The following is a 23,132-nucleotide window of genomic DNA, read 5'->3' as shown; positions in this document are numbered from 1 at the left end:
CTCAAGATGCAACAGACTGCAAGTGTATTCTCGAACCCCGCCTACTGCAACAAAACAGATGTGGTTCCTGAGAAGGCTCAACTGGCCGTGAAGCTCCATTTCCAGAAGGAGGTCTTCAGGACTCGTATGGAAGCTACCAAGGAGAAGTCTCGAGTTGATGACATCCGTCGTCTGGCTAGGACAGCTTGGCCTGAGCTGGTCCACCGAGACTTCAACGTGTTCTATGTTGATGATGACGGAGATAATTGTCCACTTATTGAAGAGTCGTGGGCTGACTTGGTGTCGCTTGTGAGTGAGCGTCCAACCACCGAGATTGTGAAGAGAGGCGACTACCGCATGGACCTTTATCTCAAGTTTTGCCGTGAAGCGCCTCCCAAAGGGGTTGATGCAGTTCCCGTGGTCACTATTGATGCACCCGATTATAACGGAGCGTCTCCTCCGGTCTTGCCTATGAACGAGAGAGTCATCACCATCCGCAATGAAAGCGGTAGTCAGACTCCAGTCACTGTGATGCTATGTCCATGCGCTCTGATGAAGAGCTGTGTTAAGGAAGGCTTTTGTTGCGGAGCAGAGGGTAATTCTGGGAAGACTCAGAAGTGCCCGACTGGTGAGTCGTCTTCTACGCGGATGGGGTTCTAGAAACGAGTCTTCTCATTCTTTAGGCTCCAATAGTCGGACAGAGACAGACTGGGTGGTTCCCGAGAATCCCGAAGAGGAGTCGAAAGATGATGCAGAAGAGGCTGAGGAAGCTGCCGCGTCCGAGGATGGTGATGATTGACTTGGTTGTTTTTCTGGTTAACCAGAATAACCTTTGCCTACCATACTTGACCACTGTTGTTGTGTGCCCAAGTCTGATATCGAAATATTATTTGGAAATCGGAGTTGAGTTTGCGCATACATGGATCAATTGGAGATGGTTGCTCGAAACGCAGACATTGAAAATCCATCGCACGTGATGGGGAGTTCAAGATTCGTGCGCGGGGCATCTCGGAATGTTTTTCATTCGGGAAGATAAGTTCATAGGTACTTGTCCGTTTGCTTCACTGCGCTTCACTCAGTGTGTCCATTTGAACGAGCTAACAATATTCTCGTTGTTATGAATTTTTTCATAAGGAGGTTATCTGATCGTGATGTCCACATTTAAACATACAGACTCCAACTGGGCATCTGGGCAAATTCTTATACGCTTTCCGCATTTCATCGAATTGGCATATACAGTGAAAGCGCTGACATTATCCTTAACAATTATTGCGACGTAGCCTTGCTCGATAGCCCAGGACGGGCTGTCGCTGATTGACGGGTGGTGATCCGTCTAACCGATTTATGCGCTCCGTGTGTGAATAAAATCGAGTCGTGCTCAACGTCTGGCGACAGTAACTCCACATATTCGGCCCTCGCGCCTGATATCATATCAGAATATCCAACTCAACAAAAGTGGTTCTGATCAGTCATTCTATGAATCACGAACACTGAGATGAGATATACAAAATGATCTGTGCAGATACATCTAAGGAGGTAGAGTTTTTATAGTGTGATACGGTAGCATTTATACGTGCGAAAAATCAGCAACATGCTGAGAGGATATATCGAATCCTATGGAATCCTATCCATATTGAATGGAATCCTATCCGAGACGGAAAGAAATATACGTCGCTATGTTCAACAAACAGAGGGATCACACACCTGATCTCCACTTTGGCAGACCGGAGGATCCAACCAGTACTTGCAGTAACTGGATTCATCGTTCAGAGCCTTACAGTAGGTGTCGCACCCATTGGAGGCCTCGATGGTCGAATCTGAGTCGCCTCCGAAGACGAGTGACGTGGTGGCCACCGACTGAGAAGTCCCCGACGTTGTAGACGATACGGATGAAGGCGGAGTCGACGAAGTGGAGTCCGGGGCAGTCGAAGTTGTAGGATCGCATATTGACGGACCACAAGGTTGGTCACCACCAAGACAGACTGCAGGATTCTGCCAGTATTTGCAATAGCTAGAGTCGCCGTTCAGCCCTTGACAGTACGAGTCGCAGGCTGATGAAGAGCCGCCGTGTTGATCACCAACCAAGTCATAAGTTGAAGTGCCAATGATTGGCGAGGAGCATGTTGTAACATCACCACATGGCTGGTCTCCATATTGACAAACGGCAGGAGACTGCCAGAACTTGCAGTAACTCTCCGGACCATTCAGCAGCTGGCAATAGTAATCACAAACGTAACCTTCACCGACCACCGGAGAGGTCGATGTATCAGCGTCCCCACCAAACAATGGGCCTCCTGCAGTCGTGGTGGTGATGGCAGAGTCGCTGCCCGTAGTAGAACTAACTGCGGTAGCGACTGTGGTCGTGGCTGGAGTCGGAATTGTTATAGTCGTGGGAGTAGTCGCCTCGGATGAAGTCGTAGTAGAGACTGCTTCTGAAGTGAGGCTGGAAGTCGTCGTTGAGGGATCACAAACAGAAGGTCCGCAAGGCTGATCACCATCAAGACAAACGGCAGGATGCTGCCAGTACTTGCAATAACTTGTGACACCGTTCAGGCCCTTACAATATGCGTCGCAGGCGGAAGACTCACCGGTATGATTGTCACCATCCAAGTCGGCAGTGGTGATTCCTTCTATTGGCGATCTACATACGTTAGCGTCATCACAGGGCTGATCGCCATAGAGGCAGACGGCAGGAGTTTGCCATTGTTTGCAATAGCTAGCCTCACCATTGAGAAGTTTACAATAATGATCGCACGCCGCACTGTCATCAGTCGTAGAGGTAACGGGAGTTGTCTCCGCATCTCCACCAAAGATAGGCTCGGTGGTCTCCACAATGCAGGTAGATGGATCACATCGTTGATTACCCTTTTGGCATACAGGAGGACTCAGCCAGGACTTGCAATAACTATCGTCTCCATTCAGAGACTTGCAGTAGAGGTCACACTCGCTTGACTCGGGAGTCGTTGGATCCGAGTCCCCACCAAAGATGGCAGAAACAGTCGTCGGAGATACAGAGGTACCAGCGGAAGGAGTAGTGACAACATCAGTTGTAGTAGTCGGAGCCAGCGTCGTGACAAGAGTCGTCGTCGGGCTGGACGAGACCGGGGCAGTGGACACTGCAGTGGTCGAGAAGACTGCGGTCGTGTCAATTGGATCGCATACAGTTGGCCCACATGGTTGATCGCCAGAATGACAAACTGCAGGATTCTGCCAGTGTTTGCAGTAGCTCTCGTCATCGTTCAATCCTTGGCAGTACAGATCGCATGCAGCTGAAGGACCGACATGCTGATCCCCGTCCAAGTCGAAGGTCGTAAAACCGACGATAGGGGCTTGACAGGTGCTCACGTCACCACAGGGCTGGTCGCCGTAGAGGCAGACCGGAGGGGACTGCCAATACTTACAATAACTTGATGGACCATTAAGAAGCATACAGTATCGATCGCATGCTTCGGCATCAACAGGAGAAGGCGTTGGAATAGGGGCAATAGTAGCACCGTCGGGAACTGGAACAATGCATTTCATACCAGCTCACAGATCGGCCTTACCATCACAAACATCGATGGAGCACGGCTGATCTCCACCTTGGCAGACACGAGGAGATTGCCAGTATTTGCAGTAGCTCGAAGGACCGTTGAGATCTGATAAAAGAGTGGAGTTGGTGTTAAATTTAGATGCCTGGCTTACACTGGCAATAGTAGTCGCATACTTGGCGATTCTCGGGAGTGGTAGAATCTGGTGGTGTAGTTGAAGTTAAGCCTTGAATTCTCCTCCGATCACCAGAGTCCTGTGAGAAGCCCAGTACAGGCAAGACTATAGCAAGGCGGACGAGCATAGGGTGAGTGCTGGCCGGAACAGGCTGAAAACGGAATAGTATGAAAACGACGGACCGGGAATCTTCGTGGCTTAAATTAGGAAGTTCATTTAAGCTCATTAGCGTGTATCACACGATTGCGTCGCAGTCAAGATTCGTTCTCCGAGTATCTTCCCGTTCCAGGCGAGCTCAACGCTGGAATCTTGCCGGTGCGGGACACGTATGAGCTCGCTCCAGTGGGGTCGTTCAATATACCGATTTCAATACTTAGAATCATTTCCAGGATTGCCTGTCTACAGAACCGCCTGTCGGCTGCCTTCGCTTTAGTCTACAGATGAATTCTCAGTGTGTCTGTGAGGTGGTTCCCATATTAGTGAGAGAAGGTCATTACTCGACACTAACCGACGAAGCAATAATAGTTGCACGCCGCGAGTTACTAACGTGTAGCAAGTTATGTGCGATTCATATATCGAGTCAAGGACAAACACTCGAGACCTGTACTACTCAAACGCGTCGCGGGCTCGGCACCGCCATTTGAGAGCGTCTACGAGTATCGGATTATTGACTGACGTTCAGGACTCGAGTAGAACACATCCGAGTAGCGACACGCTCAGTGGCCTTGGTAACGATCAAAGTTACATAACTCAGTCATATAAACTTTATCGTAGTGCAGACGTTGCGGATCACCTTATTATTCGAATTCCCGCGTCCCATCCAACACTTGCGGAAATCAGCAACCCATAGGGGCGCTATGGCATTGATGAACTTAACACAGTTAGTGCACTCAGACGTATCCATGTCACCGTTTTTCGGAATGTGTTCGTCTCGAGGTATTTATTGTGAATAACACTACAAACACGACACCAACTGGGATTGAATGTAAGACTACGGGTTTGAATCGATTTACGAATCTGACATGCAAAAAAATGGTCTTAGGTTGGCGATGAACGAGAGGTGAAGCATCTTCCTCAGATATGCGCATCGCCACCGTAAACAACTAACTAGGAACTATCAAACGGTTACCGTAACCCAGGAGGGTTGACAGATGGCGATGCAGGGATATTGGGTGTTGCACTAGGGATGTCAGGCGTGGCGCTAGGGATAACTGGCGTTGCGCTGGGGATAACTGGCGTTGCGCTGGGGATAACTGGCGTTGCGCTGGGGATAACTGGCGTTGCACTGGGGATAACACGCGGTGTTGAAGTCGCGGATGAACTGGTAGGGATTACGGATGTAGTTGTCACGGTTTGAGTAGTTGTAGGAGTTGCCGAAGATGGCGTAGAGACTAACGTTGTTGTAGGCAGAGTCGGAGTAGTTGTGAGAGCAGACGTAGTAGAAATAATTGTAGAAGTGGTTATAGAAGTAGTTGTCGTACTTCTTATCGTAGTCGTAGTCGTAGTTGTAGTTGTAGTCGTAGGTTCGCATACAGCTAGACTGCCACAGAACTGATTACCCAAGTGGCATACTGGTGGAGTCCGCCACCACTTGCAATAACTTGCGGGATTATTGAGATCTTGACAGTACCGATCACAGGCATCGGCAGTCTCCTTGGGGGGCGTAGGTTGAGGTGGAATCGTAGCACCAGGTCGAACTGAGGAGGAACGGTTAGCTACATATCATAATGGGACCACAACACTCCACATTTAGCACGTTACCATCACAAACATCCGCCGAGCATGGTTGATTCCCTGTCATGCACACTGGGTGGGTCAGCCAATGTTTGCAGTAGCTTGAGGCCCCGTTTTTAACTGAAATGGAGAACCGGAGATCTCAAGTTGAGAGCCATAATAGACGAAGTTCAATCTCACTTTTGCAATAGAGGTTACAACGCTCACGGTCATCCAGGCCAGTAGTCGGCGAAGAGGTTGTAGTTGAAAACTGGAGTCTTCTGAGACCTGCGTCACCAGTGGCCAAGAGGAGCGTGCTGACGGCTAGGGATAGACGATGAATCATGAATAGATCGGAAGACAATCTGACAGAAACCAATGTAAGGTTTCGATGGTTCTGAGACCTGCTGCATGCCGAAGATGGATAGGATTGGTACCGGTAGTTCGGTAGGATCGGTAGTTGGCTATCGTAACCGGAGGCGAGCGAGAGTATCGCGAATCCTTGCAGGTGAGTGGAGATTCCATGAAAGATATCAACCGGTATGTTCACCACTCACACCTCATCAGTGGTTGATACTTAATTTGATCATAAGGAGACTACTCCCGAACGTAGAACGTTACACATATCACTTACTGAACTTCTGAGCATTCTCAATCACCATTAGCAGGGATCTGTGCGGAATGTTTATGTGACCAGATTGAGACATCCACATTCCACCCTAGAGGATCCATTTGGATATCTTGGCAAACTCCTGTACACTTTCCGCCCTTTCGTCGAATCGGCATCCATACAGCGACAGCCCTGTCACGCGCCTGGACCAATATCACGAAGCAGACTTCCCCAAGAGCCCATCGGCTCCCGCTGGACCCTCACATTCACGTTGATGTTCTGACGAGCCGGCGAAACAGTGTCGATGAACAGCTTGGTCAGTTCACAGTGAATCGAATAGTCTAAACGCATGTGTAAGCATAATCCCTGTGTAGGCCAACCTCACATCACCATGGCTTAGTCGATGTCGATATTTAGGGTAACAGATGATAGCTCATTGCCCATACGCGTGAAATCGATAATACTACTATCGTTTCGAATATCATTATTGACTGCAACGCTGAAAAGAATTTTCACTAATCGGTCACTGATATACTCCTGACCTGTGCTCTAGTAGATAGAGTTTAATGGAGTTTTCCCCCGTGATATGAAAAACACTAGTGAAAAACATATTTCACGGCTATTGCAAGTCGCAAATATCGCGTTTTTCACGGAGTTTTACGCCACTTCACGTAAAACGGGTGAAACTCCAATGATGCTCCACGTCTGTCGACGATCACGAGAACTCCCTCGGTAAAATATTATTCTCCTCGCGCCTCAGGTCGTATTGGAATCTCAAACTCAACATGGTGATCCTGGTCGATGATTCTATGAATCACGAACTCTGAGATGAGATATACAAAATGATCTGTGGGGATACATCTGAGGTAGAGTTCTTATAGAGTGATACGGTAGCATTCATACGTGCAAAAAATCAGCAACATGCTGAGAGGATATATCGAATAAGTTGAATGGAATCCTATCCGAGACGGAAAGAAATATACGTCGCCGATCTGATGTTCAACAAACAGAAGGGTCACACACCTGATCTCCACTTTGGCAGACTGGAGGATCCAACCAGTACTTGCAGTAACTGGATTCATCGTTCAGAGCCTTACAGTAGGTGTCGCACCCATTGGAGGCCTCGGTGGTCGAATCTGAGTCGCCTCCGAAGACGAGTGACGTGGTGGCCCCCGACTGAGAAGTTCCCGACGTAGTGGTCGATACGGATGAAGGCGGAGTCGACGAAGTGGAGTCCGGGACAGTCGAAGTTGTAGGATCGCATATTGACGGACCACAAGGTTGGTCACCACCAAGACAAACTGCGGGATTCTGCCAGTATTTGCAATAGCTAGAGTCGCCGTTCAGCCCTTGGCAGTATGAGTCGCAGGCTGATGAAGAGCCGCCGTGTTGATCACCAACCAAGTCATAAGTTGAAGTGCCAATGATTGGCGACGAGCATGTTGTAACATCACCACATGGCTGGTCTCCATATTGACAAACGGCAGGAGACTGCCAGAACTTGCAGTAACTCTCCGGACCATTCAGCAGCTGGCAATAGTAATCACAAACGTAACCTTCATCGACCACCGGAGATGTCGATGTATCAGCGTCCCCACCAAACAATGGGCCTCCTGCAGTCGTGGTGGTGATGGCAGAGTCGCTGCCCGTAGTAGAGCTAACTGCGGTAGCGACTGTGGTCGTGGCTGAAGTCGGAGCGGCTGTAGTCGTAGGAATAGTAGTCTCCTCGGGTGAAGTCGTAGTAGAGACTGCTTCTGAAGCGAGGCTGGATGTCGTCGTTGATAGATCACAAACAGAAGGTCCGCAAGGCTGATCACCATCAAGACAAACAGCAGGATGCTGCCAGTACTTACAATAACTCGTGACACCGTTCAGGCCCTTGCAATATGCGTCGCAGGCGGAAGACTCACCGGTATGATTGTCACCATCCAAGTCGGCAGTGGTGACTCCTTCTATTGGCGATCTACATACGTTAGCGTCATCACAGGGCTGATCGCCGTAGATGCAAACGGCAGGAGTTTGCCAATGTTTGCAATAGCTAGCCTCACCATTGAGAAGTTTACAATAATGATCGCATGCCGCATTGTCATCAGTTGTAGAGGTAGCGGTAGTTGTCTCCGCATCTCCACCGAAGATAGGCTCGGTGGTCTCCACAATGCAGGTAGATGGATCACATCGCTGATCACCCTTTTGGCATACAGGAGGACTCAACCAGGACTTGCAATAACTATTGTCTCCATTCAGAGACCTGCAGTAGAGGTCACACTCGCTTGACTCGGGAGTCGTTGGATCTGAGTCCCCACCGAAGATGGGAGAAACAGTCGTCGGAGATAAGGAGGTACCAGCGGAAGTAGTAGTGACAACAGCAGTTGTGGTAGTCGGAGCCAATGTCGTGACAAGAGTCGTCGTCGGGCTGGATGAGGCCGAGGCAGTGGACACTGCAGTGGTCGAGACGACTGCGGTCGTATCAGTGGGATCGCACACAGTTGGTCCACATGGTTGATCGCCAGAATGACAAACTGCAGGATTCTGCCAGTGTTTGCAGTAGCTCTCGTCATCGTTCAATCCTTGGCAGTACAGATCGCATGCAGCTGAAGGACCGACGTGCTGATCCCCGTCCAAGTCGAAGGTCGTAAAACCGACGATAGGGGCTTGACAGGTGCTCACGTCATCACAAGGCTGGTCGCCGTACAGGCAGACCGAAGGGGACTGCCAATACTTACAATAACTTGATGGACCATTAAGAAGCATGCAGTATCGATCACATGCTTCGGCATCAACAGGAGAAGGCGTTGGAATAGGGGCAATAGTAGCACCATCGGGAACTGAAGAAGTGTATTTCATATCAGCTCACAGATCGGCTTTACCATCACAAACATCGATGGAGCACGGCTGATCTCCACCTTGGCAGACACGAGGAGATTGCCAGTATTTGCAGTAGCTCGAAGGACCGTTGAGATCTGATAAAAGAGTGGAGTTGGTGTTAAATTTAGATGCCTGGCTTACATTGGCAATAGTAGTCGCATACTTGGCGATTCTCGGGAGTGGTAGAATCTGGTGGTGTAGTTGAAGTTAAGCCTTGAATTCTCCTCCGATCACCAGAGTCCTGTGAGAAGCCCAGTACAGGCAAGACTATAGCAAGGCGGACGAGCATAGGGTGAGTGCTGGCCGGAACAGGCTGAAAACGGAATAGTATGAAAACGACGGACCGGGAATCTTCGTGGCTTAAATTAGGAAGTTCATTTAAGCTCATTAGCGTGTATTACACGATTGCGTCGCAGTCAAGATTCGTTCTCCGAGTATCTTCCCGTTCCAGGCGAGCTCAACGCTGGAATCTTGCCGGTGCGGGACACGTATGAGCTCGCTCCAGTGGGGTCGTTCAATAAATCGATTTCGATGCTCAGAATCAATTCCAGAATCGCCTGTCTACAGAACCGCCTGTCGGCTGTCTTCGCTATAGTCTGCAGATGCATTCTCACTGAGAATGCACTGAGAATATCTCAGTGTGTCTGTGAGGTGGTTCCCATACCAGTGAGAGAACGTCGTTACTCAATACTAACCGACGAAGCAACAATAGTTACACGCCGCGAGTTACTAACGTGTAGCAAGTTATGTGCGCTTCATATATCGGGTCAAGGACAAACACTAGAAACCTGTACTACTCAAACGCGTCGCGGGTTCGACACCGCCATTCGGGAGCGTCTACATGTTACAGAGTATTGAATGACGTTCAGGACTCGAGTAGAACACATTCAAGGGTAGCGACACGTTCAGTGACTTAGGTAACGATTAAAGCTACATGACTCAGTCATATAAACTTTATCGTAGTGGAGCCGTTGCGGATCACCTTATTATGCGAATTCCCGCGTCCCATCCAACACTTGCGGAAATCAGCAACCCATAGGGGCGCTATGGCACTGATGAACTCAACACAGTTAGTGCACTCAGAAGTATCCATGTCACCGTTTTTCGGAATGTGTTCGTCTCGAGGGTATTTATTGTGAATAACACTACAAACACGACACCAACTGGGATTGAATGAAAGACTACGGGTTTGAATCGGTTTACGAATCTGACATGCAAAAAAATGGTCTTAGGTTGGCGAAGAACGAGAAGTGAAGCATCTTCCTCAGATATGCGCATCGCCACCGTAAACAACTAACTTGAACTACCAAACGGTTACCGCAACCCAGGAGGGTTGACAGATGGCGATGCAGGGATATTGGGTGTTGCACTAGGGATGTCAGGCGTGGCGCTAGGGATAACTGGCGTTGCGCTGGGAATAACTGGCGTTGCACTGGGGATAACACGCGGTGTTGAAGTCGTGGGCGAACTGGTAGGGATTACGGATGTAGTTGTCATGGTTTCAGTAGTTGTAGGAGTTGCTGAAGATGGCGTGAAAACAAAGGTTGATGTAGGCTGAGTCGTAGTGGTTGTGAGAGCAGACGCAGTAGTAGTTGTAGAAGTAGTTGTCGTACTTGTTATCGTAGTCGTAGTCGTAGTTGTAGTTGTAGTTGTAGTTGTAGTTGTAGTTGTAGTTGTAGTCGTAGTCGTAGTCGTAGTCGTAGTCGTAGTTGTAGTCGTAGTTGTAGTCGTAGGTTCGCATACAGCTAGACTGCCACAGAACTGATTACCCAAGTGGCATACTGGTGGAGTCCGCCACCACTTGCAATAACTTGCGGGATTATTGAGATCTTGACAGTACCGATCACAGGCATCGGCAGTTTCCTTGGGGGGCGTAGGTCGAGGTGGAATCGTAGCACCAGGTCGAACTGAGGAGGAACGGTTAGCTACATATCATAATGGGACCACAAGACTCCACATTTCGCACGTTACCATCACAAACATCTGCCGAGCAAGGTTGATTCCCTGTCATGCACACTGGGTGGGTCAGCCAATGTTTGCAGTAGCTTGCGGCCCCGTTTTCAACTGAAATGGAGAACCGGAGATCTCAAGTTGAGAGCCGTAATAGACGGACTTCAACCTCACTTTTGCAATAGAGGTTACAACGCTCACGGTCATCCAGGTCAGTAGTCGGTGAAGAGGTTGTAGTCGAAAACGGCTCAGTTACAAAATAGCAAAGGAGCAAATAGCAAAAAAGTGCTAATTAGCTGGAATGTATATTTCCTGCGGCTTTTGCTGTTGTGCTAGTGTGTAAAAATGCTATGGCTGATATACAGAAGAGCAAAGTAGCAAAATTCGCTTCACAAAAACGCAAATTTGCCATTTTGTATAACAGAAACTGCTCGAATGAATATCGTTTGCTTGTTTATATTTCAGAAAATTGCTAGAATATATAAAAGCTGCCGCTATGTGAAGTGCTACTATGTGACAAAATTGAGCAATTTTGCTCAAAGAAGGGGCAACCCGATAAATTGCTCCTTCTACTATTGAGCAAATTGCTACTTTTCAGAGTAGCAATTTGCCGCTTTACGAATGGACAACCCCGCAATGGAGCAAATTTTTGCTGTTCTACAATCGGAAGAAGAAATTGAAATTTCGCACGCGAGATTCTAACCTTGGTGGCCCACCAATGGTGGGTCATTGGTGATTGTGTTGAGCATTGCATTATAGTTTCGAAGTCTCTGAGTGGTGGCTATTTTGCAAAGTTCTTTGGTTCTGTCGATATAGATAAGTATAGTTGCAGCACTGGGAGAATGATGGATGGACTATTGTAGGTGGTAGTAGGTCGTTACTAACGACTCGTTAGTAAAGACTTAGGTTCGTTAAGGGTTCGTTGGATTTTCATATTTTCCACATCATTGCAGTTCGCACATGGTCACAGAACAACGAGGGAGAGGATTTGTGTTTACGTGGTAGTTCGTATTGGGCGGAATCACTCGTACTGAGTGATCCGAGATCACTCATTTGGATCAACGTGGATCACTCATCTGCAGTGTAGTGCTGTATTGCAGGCACCCCAGTGGTGCCCATGCGAGATGTCGTGACTTTCATACACGCATCCTGATCCTTACGTGGCCTATTATGCTCTTCGGTGGTCTGAGCAAATACTGGTCATTGCAGAAAGATGCCCCTCGCGAACATCGAAATTATCGAGGAAAGAGGCAGGCTGGCTTAGCAGTGCTAAGTTAGCACTCCGCATCTACCCGGCGCTGAACAAGTTCTCCCGAGGTACCAGATGTGAGGAGATAGTGCGAAAGTACTCGTCTAACACCAATGTTATTTTATTGGTGGAGGAGTACGAGAGCCACGCGGCAAAAGAATTGCAGCACAAGCGGTCGAAAGAGGACGAGCGTGAGGAATCGAAGAAGTTTCTCCCATCACTGGAGACTAGCGACCATGTACGCACTCGCAGTAAGGTAGGCACCTCAGTGGTGCTCAGCTGTTGTAGTTGCTATAAGTAACTGTCTCGGTGATTGGTAGAGAAAAATTTGCACGTTCCTCAATATGCTTCTTATGCAACCCCTCATAGTAACTCTAGTGGAGCCCGGGAGTGAATATTGTGTGCGAAGGGCTGTAGAGTTCATATCTAGTAATTCTGTCCATGTTGCGTTTCCCCTGTACAATTCTTCTACATCTCTGCACAGTCCATAATAATAGCTCCTTAGAGGCACTCCGATAAGTGCCACAATGTCAAAATTGCCCGTAATACTTACCTAATGCCTACTCAAGGGTTCAACTTGTGGGTATTGTTGAGTCGTCAATACGTACAATCGTACCAAACCATGAGACACAACTGATACGATACAACAAGAGAGAGGATACTCGTAGATGGGACTCAATTTAACTGTTATCTCATCTTATTTAATCGCGACGTGCAAGAGTAATCATGTTTTTGGTATTCAGCATTGATCATAACTCGCGCTGACTTGGGAGTGAATGATATATCTCACTAGAGTGCTATCACGCTTGGACCCGATACTAAGTGACTCGCTTTAAGTGAGACACAAAGTGTGACACCTTTGATAGATAAGATACTTAGTAAGTGCACAGGGCATGAGCATGTTCTGGAGCGTAAGATATAAGGCGTAATACCGTAATCGAACGAGAAACGCTATCCCATAACTATGTTTGCTCGATTGTATATTGCTCGTACGAATAATGCAAAATAACAAGTTTGCTAATAACGCTAACAGAGACGGAGTTTGAGCGAGTGAGCAAAACGCTAGTATATATTCTCGCAGGGCGTAAGTTACAAGAGAGCAAATAGCCGAAACATAAAAGTAGCGCAGCGTTGTCACATACCGGCAACTGCCGATTTGTATATTTCATGCAGGAACATCACACAAGGGCAAACCTTGAAATATGCCAGACCATGTAATTACAACGCAAAACATATCAAACAGCAAATGAGTACAACTTGCCAGAATAACGAAAACGTGCGGGCGAAGCCCACTTGGGCAAAAGTGCCAGCGTGTAAAACATTCCGAGGAAATATACAATGCAGCAAAAAAAGAGCAAAAAAGAGCGACTTGCTGGAAAACACTTTTGGATTTGCTACTTTCAACATTGGGTTGCTAAAACCTATACCAGAAATTGCCCGGTTGTAAATGTGGTTGCTACTTTGTAACTGAGGAAGCAGCACATACAAAAGAGCAAAAAAGTGAGACTGTCAGAAATTATAGCATTCGGCAAATCCGCAATATTAGCAAAAAGTTGCGATTGCCGGATTGTATTACACCGGTCGAAAACTGGAGTCTTCTGAGACCTGCGTCACCAGTGGCCAAGAGGAGCGTGCTGACGGCTAGGGATAGGCGATGAATCATGAATAGATCGGAAGACAATCTGACAGAAACCATGGCCCAGATGGTTCTGAGACCTCCTGCAGGCCAAAGATGGACTGGATTGATACATGGACGGCTCAGTTGGCTATCGTAACCGAAGGCGAGCGAGAGTATCGCGAATCCTTGCAGATGAGTGGAGATTCCATGAGAGATATCAACCTGTGTGTTCACCACTCACACCTCATCAGTGGTTGATACTTAATATAATCATGAGGAGGCTACTCCTGATAGGATGTCACAAATTTCACTTACTGATCATCTTAGCATTCTCATTCACTATTAGCAGGGATCTGTGCGGAATGTTCATGTGACCTGATTGAGATATCCACATTCCACCCTAGAAACTCCATTTGGAATCCAAATTTTGGATATCTTGGCAAACTCTTGTACACTTTCCGCTCTCTCGTCGAACCGACATCCATACAGTGACAGCCCTGTCACGCGCCTGAAATATCACGAAGCAGACTCCCCAAGAGAAAACCGTCTGCCGCTGGACACTCGAATTCATATTGATGTTCTGACAAGCCGACGAAACAGTGTCGATGATAAGCTTGGGTCAGTCGACAGCGAACCAAATAGTCTGAGCGCGTTTGTAAACATATTCCCTGTGTAAGCCAGCCTCACACCATCATGGTTGGGTTGATGTCGATATCTAGGTGATAGATGATAGTTCATTACCCATACGCGTGACAACGATGATACTACTCAATATTCTATAATCATTACTGACTGCAACGCTGAAAAGAATGTATAGTAATCGGTCACTAACACACTCTTGGCATGTGCTCTAGTAGCTAGAGTTTAATGATGCTCAACGTCTATCGACAATCACGAGAACTTTTTCGGTAAACTAGTATTCTCCTGGCGTCTCAGGTCGTTTCAGAATCTCAAACTCAACATGGTGGTTCTGGTCAATGATTCCATGAATCACGAACACTGAGATGAGATATACAAAATGATCTGTGGGGATACATCTAATGGAGTAGAGTTTTTATAGTGTAATACGGTAGCATTTATACGTGCAAAAAATCAGCAACATGCTGAGAGGATATATCGAATACGTTGAATGGAATGCTATCGGAGACGGGAAGGAATATACGTCGCTGTTCTGCTATGTTCAGCAAACAGAGGGGTCACACACCTGATCTCCACTTTGGCAGACTGGAGGATCCAACCAGTACTTGCAGTAACTGGACTCATCGTTCAGAGCCTTACAGTAGGTGTCGCACCCATTAGAGACCTCGGTGCTCGAATCTGAGTCACCTCCGAAGACGAGTGACGTGGTGGCCACCGATTGAGAAGTCCCCGGCGTAGTAGAAGATACGGATGAAGGCGGAGTCGATGAAGTGGAGGCCGAGGCAGTCGAAGTTGTAGGATCGCATATTGACGGACCACAAGGTTGGTCACCGCCAAGACAAACTGCGGGATTCTGCCAGTATTTGCAATAGCTCGAGTCGTCGTTCAGCCCTTGGCAGTATGAGTCGCAGGCCGATGAAGAACCGTCGTGTTGATCACCAACCAAGTCATAAGTTGAAGTGCCAATGATTGGCGACGAGCATGTTGTAACATCACCACATGGCTGGTCTCCATATTGACAAACGGCAGGAGACTGCCAGAACTTGCAGTAACTCTCCGGACCATTCAGCAGCTGGCAATAGCGATCACAAACGTAACCTTCATCGACCGCCGGAGATGTTGATGTATCAGCGTCCCCACCAAACAGAGGGTCCCCTGGAGTTGTAGAAATGGTGGCAGAGTCGCTGCCCGTAGTAGAGCTAACTGTGGTAGCGACTGTGGTCGTGGCTGAAGTCAGAACTGTTGTAGTCGTGGGAGTAGTCGCTTCGGTTGAAGTCGTAGTAGAGACTGGCTCTGAAGTGAGGCTGGAAGTCGTCGATGAGGGATCACAAACAGAGGGTCCGCAAGGCTGATCACCATCAAGACAAACGGCAGGATGCTGCCAGTACTTACAGTAACTTGTGACACCGTTCAGGCCCTTGCAATATGCGTCACAGGCGGAAGATTCACCGGTATGATTGTCACCATCCAAGTCGGCAGTGGTGATGCCTTCTATTGGTGATCTACATATGTTGGCGTCATCACAGGGCTGATCGCCATAGAGGCAAACGGCAGGAGTTTGCCATTGCTTGCAATAGCTAGCCTCACCATTGAGAAGTTTACAATAATGATCGCACGCGGCATTGTCATCCGTTGTAGAGGTAGCGGTAGTTGTCTCCGCATCTCCACCAAAGATTGGCTCGGGGGTCTCCACAATGCAGGTAGATGGATCACATCGCTGATCACCCTTATGGCATACAGGAGGACTCAGCCAGGACTTGCAATAACTATCGTCTCCGTTCAGAGACCTGCAGTAGAGGTCACACTCGCTTGACTCGGGAGTCGTTGGATCCGAGTCCCCACCAAAGATGGCAGAAACAGTCGTCGGAGATACGGAGGTACCAGCGGAAGTAGTAGTGACAACAGCAGTTGTAGTAGTCGGAGCCAGTGTCGTGACAAGAGTCGTCGTCGGGCTGGATGAGGCCGGGGCAGTGGACACTGCAGTGGTCGAGACGACTGCGGTCGTATCAATGGGATCGCATACAGTTGGTCCACATGGTTGGTCGCCAGAATGACAAACTGCAGGATTCTGCCAGTGTTTGCAGTAGCTCTCGTCATCGTTCAACCCTTGGCAGTACAGATCGCATGCAGCTGAAGGACCGACGTGCTGATCTCCGTCCAAGTCGAAGGTCGTAAAACCGACGATAGGGGCTTGACAGGTGCTCACGTCATCACAAGGCTGGTCGCCGTACAGGCAGACCGAAGGGGACTGCCAATACTTACAATAACTTGATGGACCATTGAGAAGCATACAGTATTGATCACATGCTTCGGCATCAACAGGAGAAGGCGTTGGAATAGGGGCAATAGTAGCACCATCGGGAACTGAAACAATGCATTCCATACCAGCTCACAGATCGGCCCTACCATCACAAACATCGATGGAGCACGGCTGATCTCCACCTTGGCAGACACGAGGAGATTGCCAGTATTTGCAGTAGCTCGAAGGACCATTGAGATCTGACAGAACAGCGATGTACAAATCAATCGATCGGAACCAAAGTGGCCTCACATTGGCAGTAGTAGTCGCATACTTGGCGATTTTCAGGGGTAGTGCTGGAAATAGGCGGGGTACTGGAGGGTAAGGTCTGTAGTCTCCTCAGGTCACTGGAGCCCTGCGAAATACTAGTCACGAACAAGACTGCAGCGACGCGAAGAACCATGATGTGGAACATGAGTTTGGAAAGCTGCAAGAATCCAGGCTACGATAGATCGACCTTCATATATGGAAAGACAAGGAGTCCACATGTATCCGATAATCGACTTTCGCTGTCAAGATACGCTCTGTGCATATCTTCCCGTTATGGGCGAGCTAAATGTGGCACTCTTTCGACTGCGGAAGTGCCACGAATCGATCACGATCACAGAGCCCAAAGGCCTCCTATAAAGCGCTTGTAGGCGAATTCTACGAACTTCTCGTAGCTCATCTCTAAGACACTTCGGTCAACTATCCCAGGCGCCTTAGTAGTCACCTAGGTGGTCGAGATATCTGGTAATTATGAACCAGTCTCGTACTCACAAATACATACATACACTGGTTTTAAGGATATTCTGATTGATTTTACTGTTGGGATTCTAGCATATTGCTATAAGCGTGTGAACCGCAGCAATCTCATCGGATATCGGTTACGGATTTGTCACGAGTATATTGTCCGCGATACTTCAAGACGGTGATTGTCGAACCGTCGATCAGATTCCCTCAATAACTTCCGTAATCTACTCCTCTATAAAAATCGATTTTACTTCGTGAGATCGACCAAATGTGGTTAATGAGCGCATCTAAAGCTCTATTCAATCTCATGCGTGAGAGCTCAAGGAATTATTTGAAATGTGGGTGTTATATCCCGCACCATATTACGACAGGATTCACAGAGGTCGCAACGCATGGCGTTTGCTGTTTTACCAATGTGCCACGAAAATCAGCAAGGATTCACCAGGCGTGAGAATTTTGACGCTCAATTACCGAGAGCTCACTTTATATACGCGGAGCAACGACTTTTTACGCTCTTTTATCCTAGATGACTCCACACTCAACAAAGTATCATGCGGAATCGATGCATATGGATGTCCGGATCGATTTACGATCTAGTCAATTAGAAAGACGCTCAAAGAGTAGATGAAAAAGAGATGGAGGTCCATTTCCGGATATACGTATGGTCATCCTGAGCAAGCATTACACAATCAACGCAGTCCAGGAGGGTTAACAGGTGGCGCTGCCGGAATATCAGGTCTGACGCTAGGAATCACCGGCGTTGCCTTAGGAATTGGCGACGGTGGGCCGGGATTCACAGGCGGTCCTCTGGGAACCACCGGAGTTGCTCTGGGAATAACCCGCAGGGTCGTAGAACTCGGTGGGAAACTGGTTGAAGCCACTGATGTTGCGGTCGTAACAGGCGGCGACGTTGTAGTAGTCACAGGCGTCTGAGTAGTTGAAGGGCCCATAGGAGTTGTTGAGGGGATGGGAGGAGTTGTAGATGCTATTGCACTAGTCGGAGCCATTGAGGTTGCAGTAGGGGTTGTTGAAACTATCGTAGTAGTCGTTGAACCGAAGGCAGTACTCGTACCATCGGGAACTGAGGAAGATATAAAATACACGACAGTACTGCGCACATGGAGTTCACCTTCGCAAACGTCAACCGAGCACGGTTGGTTCCCTACTTGGCAAACAGGAGGAGACTGCCAGTACTTGCAATAGCTCGATGGGCCGTTGAGATCTTGAGAAACCAAGTGGATCCAAACTTCTCAAGACAGAAGCTGCCTCACTCTGACAGTAATAATCGCATACTTGGCGATTCTCGGGCGTTGTGGATGGCGGGGTAGAAGAGGATGCGCTTTGAGCCCTCCTCATACGACTAGAGCCATGAGAAAACAAACATATGGATAAGATAAAGGCGACGCATGGGAGTACCATAATGAAGGTAAGGTGAATCAAGCTGAAGAAATAAGGTGAGTTCTCACAGCGTTGATGTCAGTCCATAACTCACGACACTGACAGCATCTAGCAACCAAGAGGTCCCGCCTGGAAACAGTGAATCCTGGGAAAGGTGAAGGGCGAGTGAATCCGTTGAAGGGACTTTTTCTCCCACTAAAGCGGGTGAAAGCCTGACGATAGTGAACAACAAACTCGCCCGCACCAGTATCCTTAATATCAGTAATTTTTCTACCACTCCTTCCCGAACCAATTCAACTTTCAATGATCCGTCTCCGATTTAATGTTTGAGTAGTCAGCTTGCTCGAGCAACCGCAGCGCTACGGACCACTGAGGGTCGGAGCACATATTATACAGATTGTCATCTTTTTCAGGCCTGGTTCTTCGTTGCGTGTCTTGAAGCGACTTTTCAAAAGTAGGAGCAACACGAACGGTCTAGTAATAGCTTTCGAGTTTCACTATGCCATGGTTGTGGATAGGAAGTAGCACTTCCGAAGTACTGAATGGTGCTCTTTCTTCGGGCTTCGGGATTCGGAAATCCGTGTTTTGATCAAATATTTTGTCTTCTGTTCCACTGTTCCATAATGGATCTTCCAAAACGAGGGAGTGAGTTCTCAATCCGTAACCAACTAGCTGAGATACGCGATTGCCATAAGCAAAGCGTTTGAGTCCAAAGTAGTGACTATAGAAGAAGTATGGGAACCTTGTTGATGAACAATTCTGGCAGTACCACAAGGATAAACAGCAATGCATGAGGAAACAGATCCTAATGCCTGTTCCTCTTGAGCATGAACAAATACAACCTCTATACTGAGCTCCTGGATAGCATTGTATTACAGCTCGTGGACCCGGAGTAACTGCTAAGGAGGCGTGCCAGCTGAGTTAGGCAAGCTTACTGGTTTGAGCTGGTCTGGTTGAACCGCGTCTCAATTACAAAATTACCATGATGATCACACGATTTGTACCTTGAACAGTCGGTAACTAACTACAACGCCTAACCACTACACCAACCGGTCGATTACAACACATATGACGTAAGGGGATCTCGGCATGAACTTCTGTTGGCGCGCACTCGTGGCGCGCGCTAGCTCCTTCACCGTTATCAGGGTTCGCGGGAAATTTATTCCGGTTCACCATTTCCAGGATTCACTGTTTTCACGGACAACCCAACCAAGATACACTCCACAAATATCTTGCCGTGCCGGGCGGGCTAATCAGTAAAATCTTCCGGCTGCGAATCCCCAAAACAATTATAGCAAGAAAATCAATTATACCGATTGTACAGGATTCAGAGTCCTGTGTATTCCACTTCTACACCCAATGACCCATCACACGATCCTCGTCTTGAGCCTCCAATGTCTTGTCGTGGTGATCAATTCTTTCTCCACATATTTACGTCTGTTTTCACACCCTCTTCAAAAATCGTCAGAAAAGGCTCGTCTCATTCGAACGTAAACTCCCGAATTCCCCAACTTGGAGACTCCAAGCATCGACGTTTCCTCCATTACTCCTGCAACAGCCAATTGTTTCTTCAATTCTATCAATTGTCTAGTCTCGGCTAAGAGGCGCACTCGAACGCCGTGGAGCGACTTTCCCTGGTAATGAACACAAGGAGCCTGCCTTTTGAGAGGATGCATGTGAATACGTGTCGCTAAGCAAACCATGGGCGAGAACTACTCAGTATTACTATGATGAATCGTGAATGAAGATGAGGTACCCACCTAAAGATATACGAATGAGGCGGTCCACACACCTCAAATTTAGACTCGCCAAATTAACGAAGTCTAGCAGCCTCGCAATCACATAACTGGTTCCCTCCTTGGCAGACAGGAGGAGACAACCAGTACTTGCAATACGAGGATGAATCATCATTGATCAAAATACAGTTGCGATCACAAACAGCATCCGGTCCTGTCATCGGAGACCAGATGGTAGGCACTTCGCCAGTTGATGACGCAACACTAGCACCCGTTGTCATGGCAATCGTCGAAGTCTGAGGGCCACTTGTCGAGGTAATACTTTGACCAGCATCAGATGTGGTCGATACCCCCGCGGTGGCAGTGGTCGTTTCCTCAACAGTGGTAGAATCGGCATCTCCTCCGAACAGGATGCCCTCAGTCGTTGTTGCCGGATTCGATATCGATGTAGTTGATACAGCGCAATCGGCTGCAGTGCAAGGTTGGTTACCAAGTTGGCATACGGGAGGACTGAGCCAAGACTTGCAGTAGCTCCCCACACCGTTGAGTAAGAAACAGTAAGAGTCGCACTCGCCAGCTTGAGTGGTAACATCTCCATCGCTCCCAAAGATGGGCCCCGAGAGTGTTGTAGTAGGAATCGTCGTCGTCAGAGCCACAGGCGTGGCCGTTGGAACGATCGGCGTGGTAGTTGGAGCCACAGGCGTGGTAGTAGGAGCCACAGGCGTGGTAGTAGGAGCCACTGGCGTTGTAGTAGGAACGATCGGTGTTGTAGTAGGAACGATCGGTGTTGTAGTAGGAGCCACAGCCGTTGTAGTAGGAACGATCGGTGTTGTAGTAGGAGCCACAGGCGTGGTAGTAGGAACAATCGGTGTAGTAGTAGGAGCCACAGGCGTAGTGGTAGGAGCCACAGGGGTGGTAGTAGAAACGATCGGTGTTGTAGTAGGAGACACAGGCGTTGTAGTAGAAACGATCGGCGTGGTAGTAGGAACGATCGGCGTGGTAGTAGGAACGATCGGTGTTGTAGTAGGAGCCACAGGCGTTGTAGTAGGAGCCACAGGCGTTGTAGTAGGAACGATCGGTGTAGTAGTTGGAGCCACAGGCGTAGTAGTAGGAGCCACAGGCGTAGTAGTAGGAGCCACAGGCGTGGTAGTAGGAGCCACAGGCGTACTAGTGGGAACAATCGGTGTAGTAGTAGGAGCCACAGGCGTGGTAGTAGGAACGATCGGTGTTGTAGTAGGAGCCACAGGCGTACTAGTGGGAACAATCGGTGTAGTAGTAGGAGCCACAGGCGTAGTAGTAGGAGCCGCAGACGTTGTGGTAGGAGCCACAGGCGTGGTAGTAGGAGCCACAGGCGTAGTAGTAGGAACGATCGGCGTGGTAGTAGGAACGATCGGTGTTGTGGTAGGAGCCACAGGCGTGGTAGTAGGAGCCACAGGCGTGGTAGTAGGAGCTACACGCGTTGTAGTAGGAACGATCGGCGTGGTAGTAGGAACGATCGGTGTTGTAGTAGGAACGATCGGTGTTGTAGTAGGAGCCACAGGCGTGGTAGTAGGAACGATCGGTGTTGTAGTAGGAGCCACAGGCGTGGTAGTAGGAACGATCGGTGTTGTAGTAGGAGCCACAGGCGTGGTAGTAGGAACGATCGGTGTTGTAGTAGGAGCCACAGGCGTTGTAGTAGGAACGATCGGTGTTGTAGTAGGAGCCACAGGCGTTGTAGTAGGAACGATCGGTGTTGTAGTAGGAGCCACAGGCGTTGTAGTAGGAACGATCGGTGTTGTAGTAGGAGCCACAGGCGTGGTAGTAGGAACGATCGGAGTGCTTGTCGTGAAGCCGGTCGAAGAAGTGATCGAGGACGTTGATGATGTAGTCGGAGCGGTCGGATCACACGTAGTCACATCACCACAGAACTGGTCACCGAATTGACAAACAGCAGGCGACTGCCACCATTTACAGTAACTCGCAGGGCCATTCAAGCTTTGACAATAACGGTCGCAGGTTTCCGAGTCAGTCGACGGTGGTGTGGACAAGGACGGTACAGTAGCTTCAGGTGGAACTGAGAGAAACATTCAGGACAGTAGAATGCAGCAATGGTCCTACCATCACACACGTCAGGCGAGCAAGGCTGATCCCCCGCCTGGCAGACTGGAGGAGATAACCAATACTTGCAATAGCTCGGCGACCCGTTCTGAACTACAGACGAGGAACATCAGAAAGCAGTGAGTCTCCAAAGAGCAACCTTACTTTGGCAGTAAAGATCACAACGCTGTCGAGCTCCAGGACTGTAGGTGGGAGCGTCAGTGGTAGAGACTTGAAGGCGTCTTAGTTTAGCCGCGCCGGGGACCGCGAAGAGCAAGCAGCCAATGAAGGAGAGATGGAGAGTCATCGGGACCGAGAAAACACAGATGCTCACCTGAGATAATCTCATAATATGGAATATATATCTATTCTCGAATAGCGTTTGCTCCGTCATAAACCGAGACAACGTTCACTGTGAACTTTATCAACTTATGAGCATGTACCGCATCTGAGACGGGCGAGCGAGAGCAATCGGCATCTTTGCGGATGAGTAAAGATACCATGTGAGAAACTAATCGTGTCTTACCGTATTTTCTCTTGCCTGTGCGGACTGCGCCCTCTGT

The 23,132-nt window shown here is 48.6% G+C and overlaps 8 protein-coding genes across 8 annotated transcripts in view; 1 reads left to right on the top strand and 7 right to left on the bottom strand.

Annotated features, from left to right (window-relative positions):
• Window positions 1-6: 6 nt before the first annotated feature.
• Pmar_PMAR012011 (hypothetical protein) lies at window positions 7-778 on the top strand (the record flags this gene model as incomplete). Its single annotated transcript, XM_002766240.1, has 2 exons — window positions 7-607; window positions 663-778. The coding sequence occupies 2 exons, from the start codon at window positions 7-9 to the stop codon at window positions 776-778; spliced, it is 717 nt and encodes a 238-aa protein (XP_002766286.1).
• Window positions 779-1,659: 881 nt separating this feature from the next.
• On the bottom strand, window positions 1,660-4,588 carry Pmar_PMAR012010 (hypothetical protein; the record flags this gene model as incomplete). The annotated part of the gene is made up of 4 exons (XM_002766239.1): window positions 1,660-3,366; window positions 3,525-3,617; window positions 3,686-3,835; window positions 4,478-4,588. 4 exons carry the CDS (start codon window positions 4,586-4,588, stop codon window positions 1,660-1,662), a joined length of 2,061 nt encoding a protein of 686 aa, XP_002766285.1.
• Window positions 4,589-4,885: 297 nt separating this feature from the next.
• Pmar_PMAR012009 (hypothetical protein) lies at window positions 4,886-5,215 on the bottom strand (the record flags this gene model as incomplete). The annotated part of the gene is made up of 1 exon (XM_002766238.1): window positions 4,886-5,215. One exon carries the CDS (start codon window positions 5,213-5,215, stop codon window positions 4,886-4,888), a length of 330 nt encoding a protein of 109 aa, XP_002766284.1.
• A 1,947-nt stretch (window positions 5,216-7,162) lies between these two features.
• On the bottom strand, window positions 7,163-7,468 carry Pmar_PMAR012008 (hypothetical protein; the record flags this gene model as incomplete). The annotated part of the gene is made up of 1 exon (XM_002766237.1): window positions 7,163-7,468. A coding segment is annotated over one exon (306 nt), but the record flags the coding sequence as incomplete, so codon positions are not given.
• Window positions 7,469-10,373: 2,905 nt separating this feature from the next.
• On the bottom strand, window positions 10,374-10,613 carry Pmar_PMAR012007 (conserved hypothetical protein; the record flags this gene model as incomplete). Its single annotated transcript, XM_002766236.1, has 1 exon — window positions 10,374-10,613. One exon carries the CDS (start codon window positions 10,611-10,613, stop codon window positions 10,374-10,376), a length of 240 nt encoding a protein of 79 aa, XP_002766282.1.
• A 3,383-nt stretch (window positions 10,614-13,996) lies between these two features.
• Pmar_PMAR012006 (hypothetical protein) lies at window positions 13,997-17,056 on the bottom strand (the record flags this gene model as incomplete). Its single annotated transcript, XM_002766235.1, has 5 exons — window positions 16,880-17,056; window positions 16,735-16,827; window positions 14,894-16,692; window positions 14,143-14,197; window positions 13,997-14,064 (listed from the first exon to the last, which is right to left on the bottom strand). Exons 1-5 carry the CDS (start codon window positions 17,040-17,042, stop codon window positions 13,997-13,999), a joined length of 2,178 nt encoding a protein of 725 aa, XP_002766281.1. The 5' UTR covers window positions 17,043-17,056.
• A 1,159-nt stretch (window positions 17,057-18,215) lies between these two features.
• Pmar_PMAR012005 (merozoite surface antigen 2, putative) lies at window positions 18,216-18,424 on the bottom strand (the record flags this gene model as incomplete). Its single annotated transcript, XM_002766234.1, has 1 exon — window positions 18,216-18,424. A coding segment is annotated over one exon (209 nt), but the record flags the coding sequence as incomplete, so codon positions are not given.
• Window positions 18,425-20,979: 2,555 nt separating this feature from the next.
• Pmar_PMAR012004 (hypothetical protein) overlaps window positions 20,980-23,132 on the bottom strand; it is a gene marked incomplete at both ends in the record, with an annotated part of 3,230 nt that continues 1,077 nt past the window's right edge. The window contains 4 exons of the mRNA XM_002766233.1: window positions 20,980-21,660; window positions 21,805-22,311; window positions 22,389-22,546; window positions 22,735-22,903. Of these exons, the coding sequence (XP_002766279.1) occupies window positions 20,980-21,660; window positions 21,805-22,311; window positions 22,389-22,546; window positions 22,735-22,903 (1,515 nt within the window). The remainder of the gene's footprint in view (window positions 21,661-21,804; window positions 22,312-22,388; window positions 22,547-22,734; window positions 22,904-23,132) is intronic.

Source organism: Perkinsus marinus (genome assembly GCF_000006405.1).
Source record: "Perkinsus marinus ATCC 50983 genomic scaffold scf_1104296973172, whole genome shotgun sequence".
NCBI classification, from domain to species: domain Eukaryota; phylum Perkinsozoa; order Perkinsida; family Perkinsidae; genus Perkinsus; species Perkinsus marinus.
This window is presented reverse-complemented; position numbering and strand designations above follow the sequence as displayed.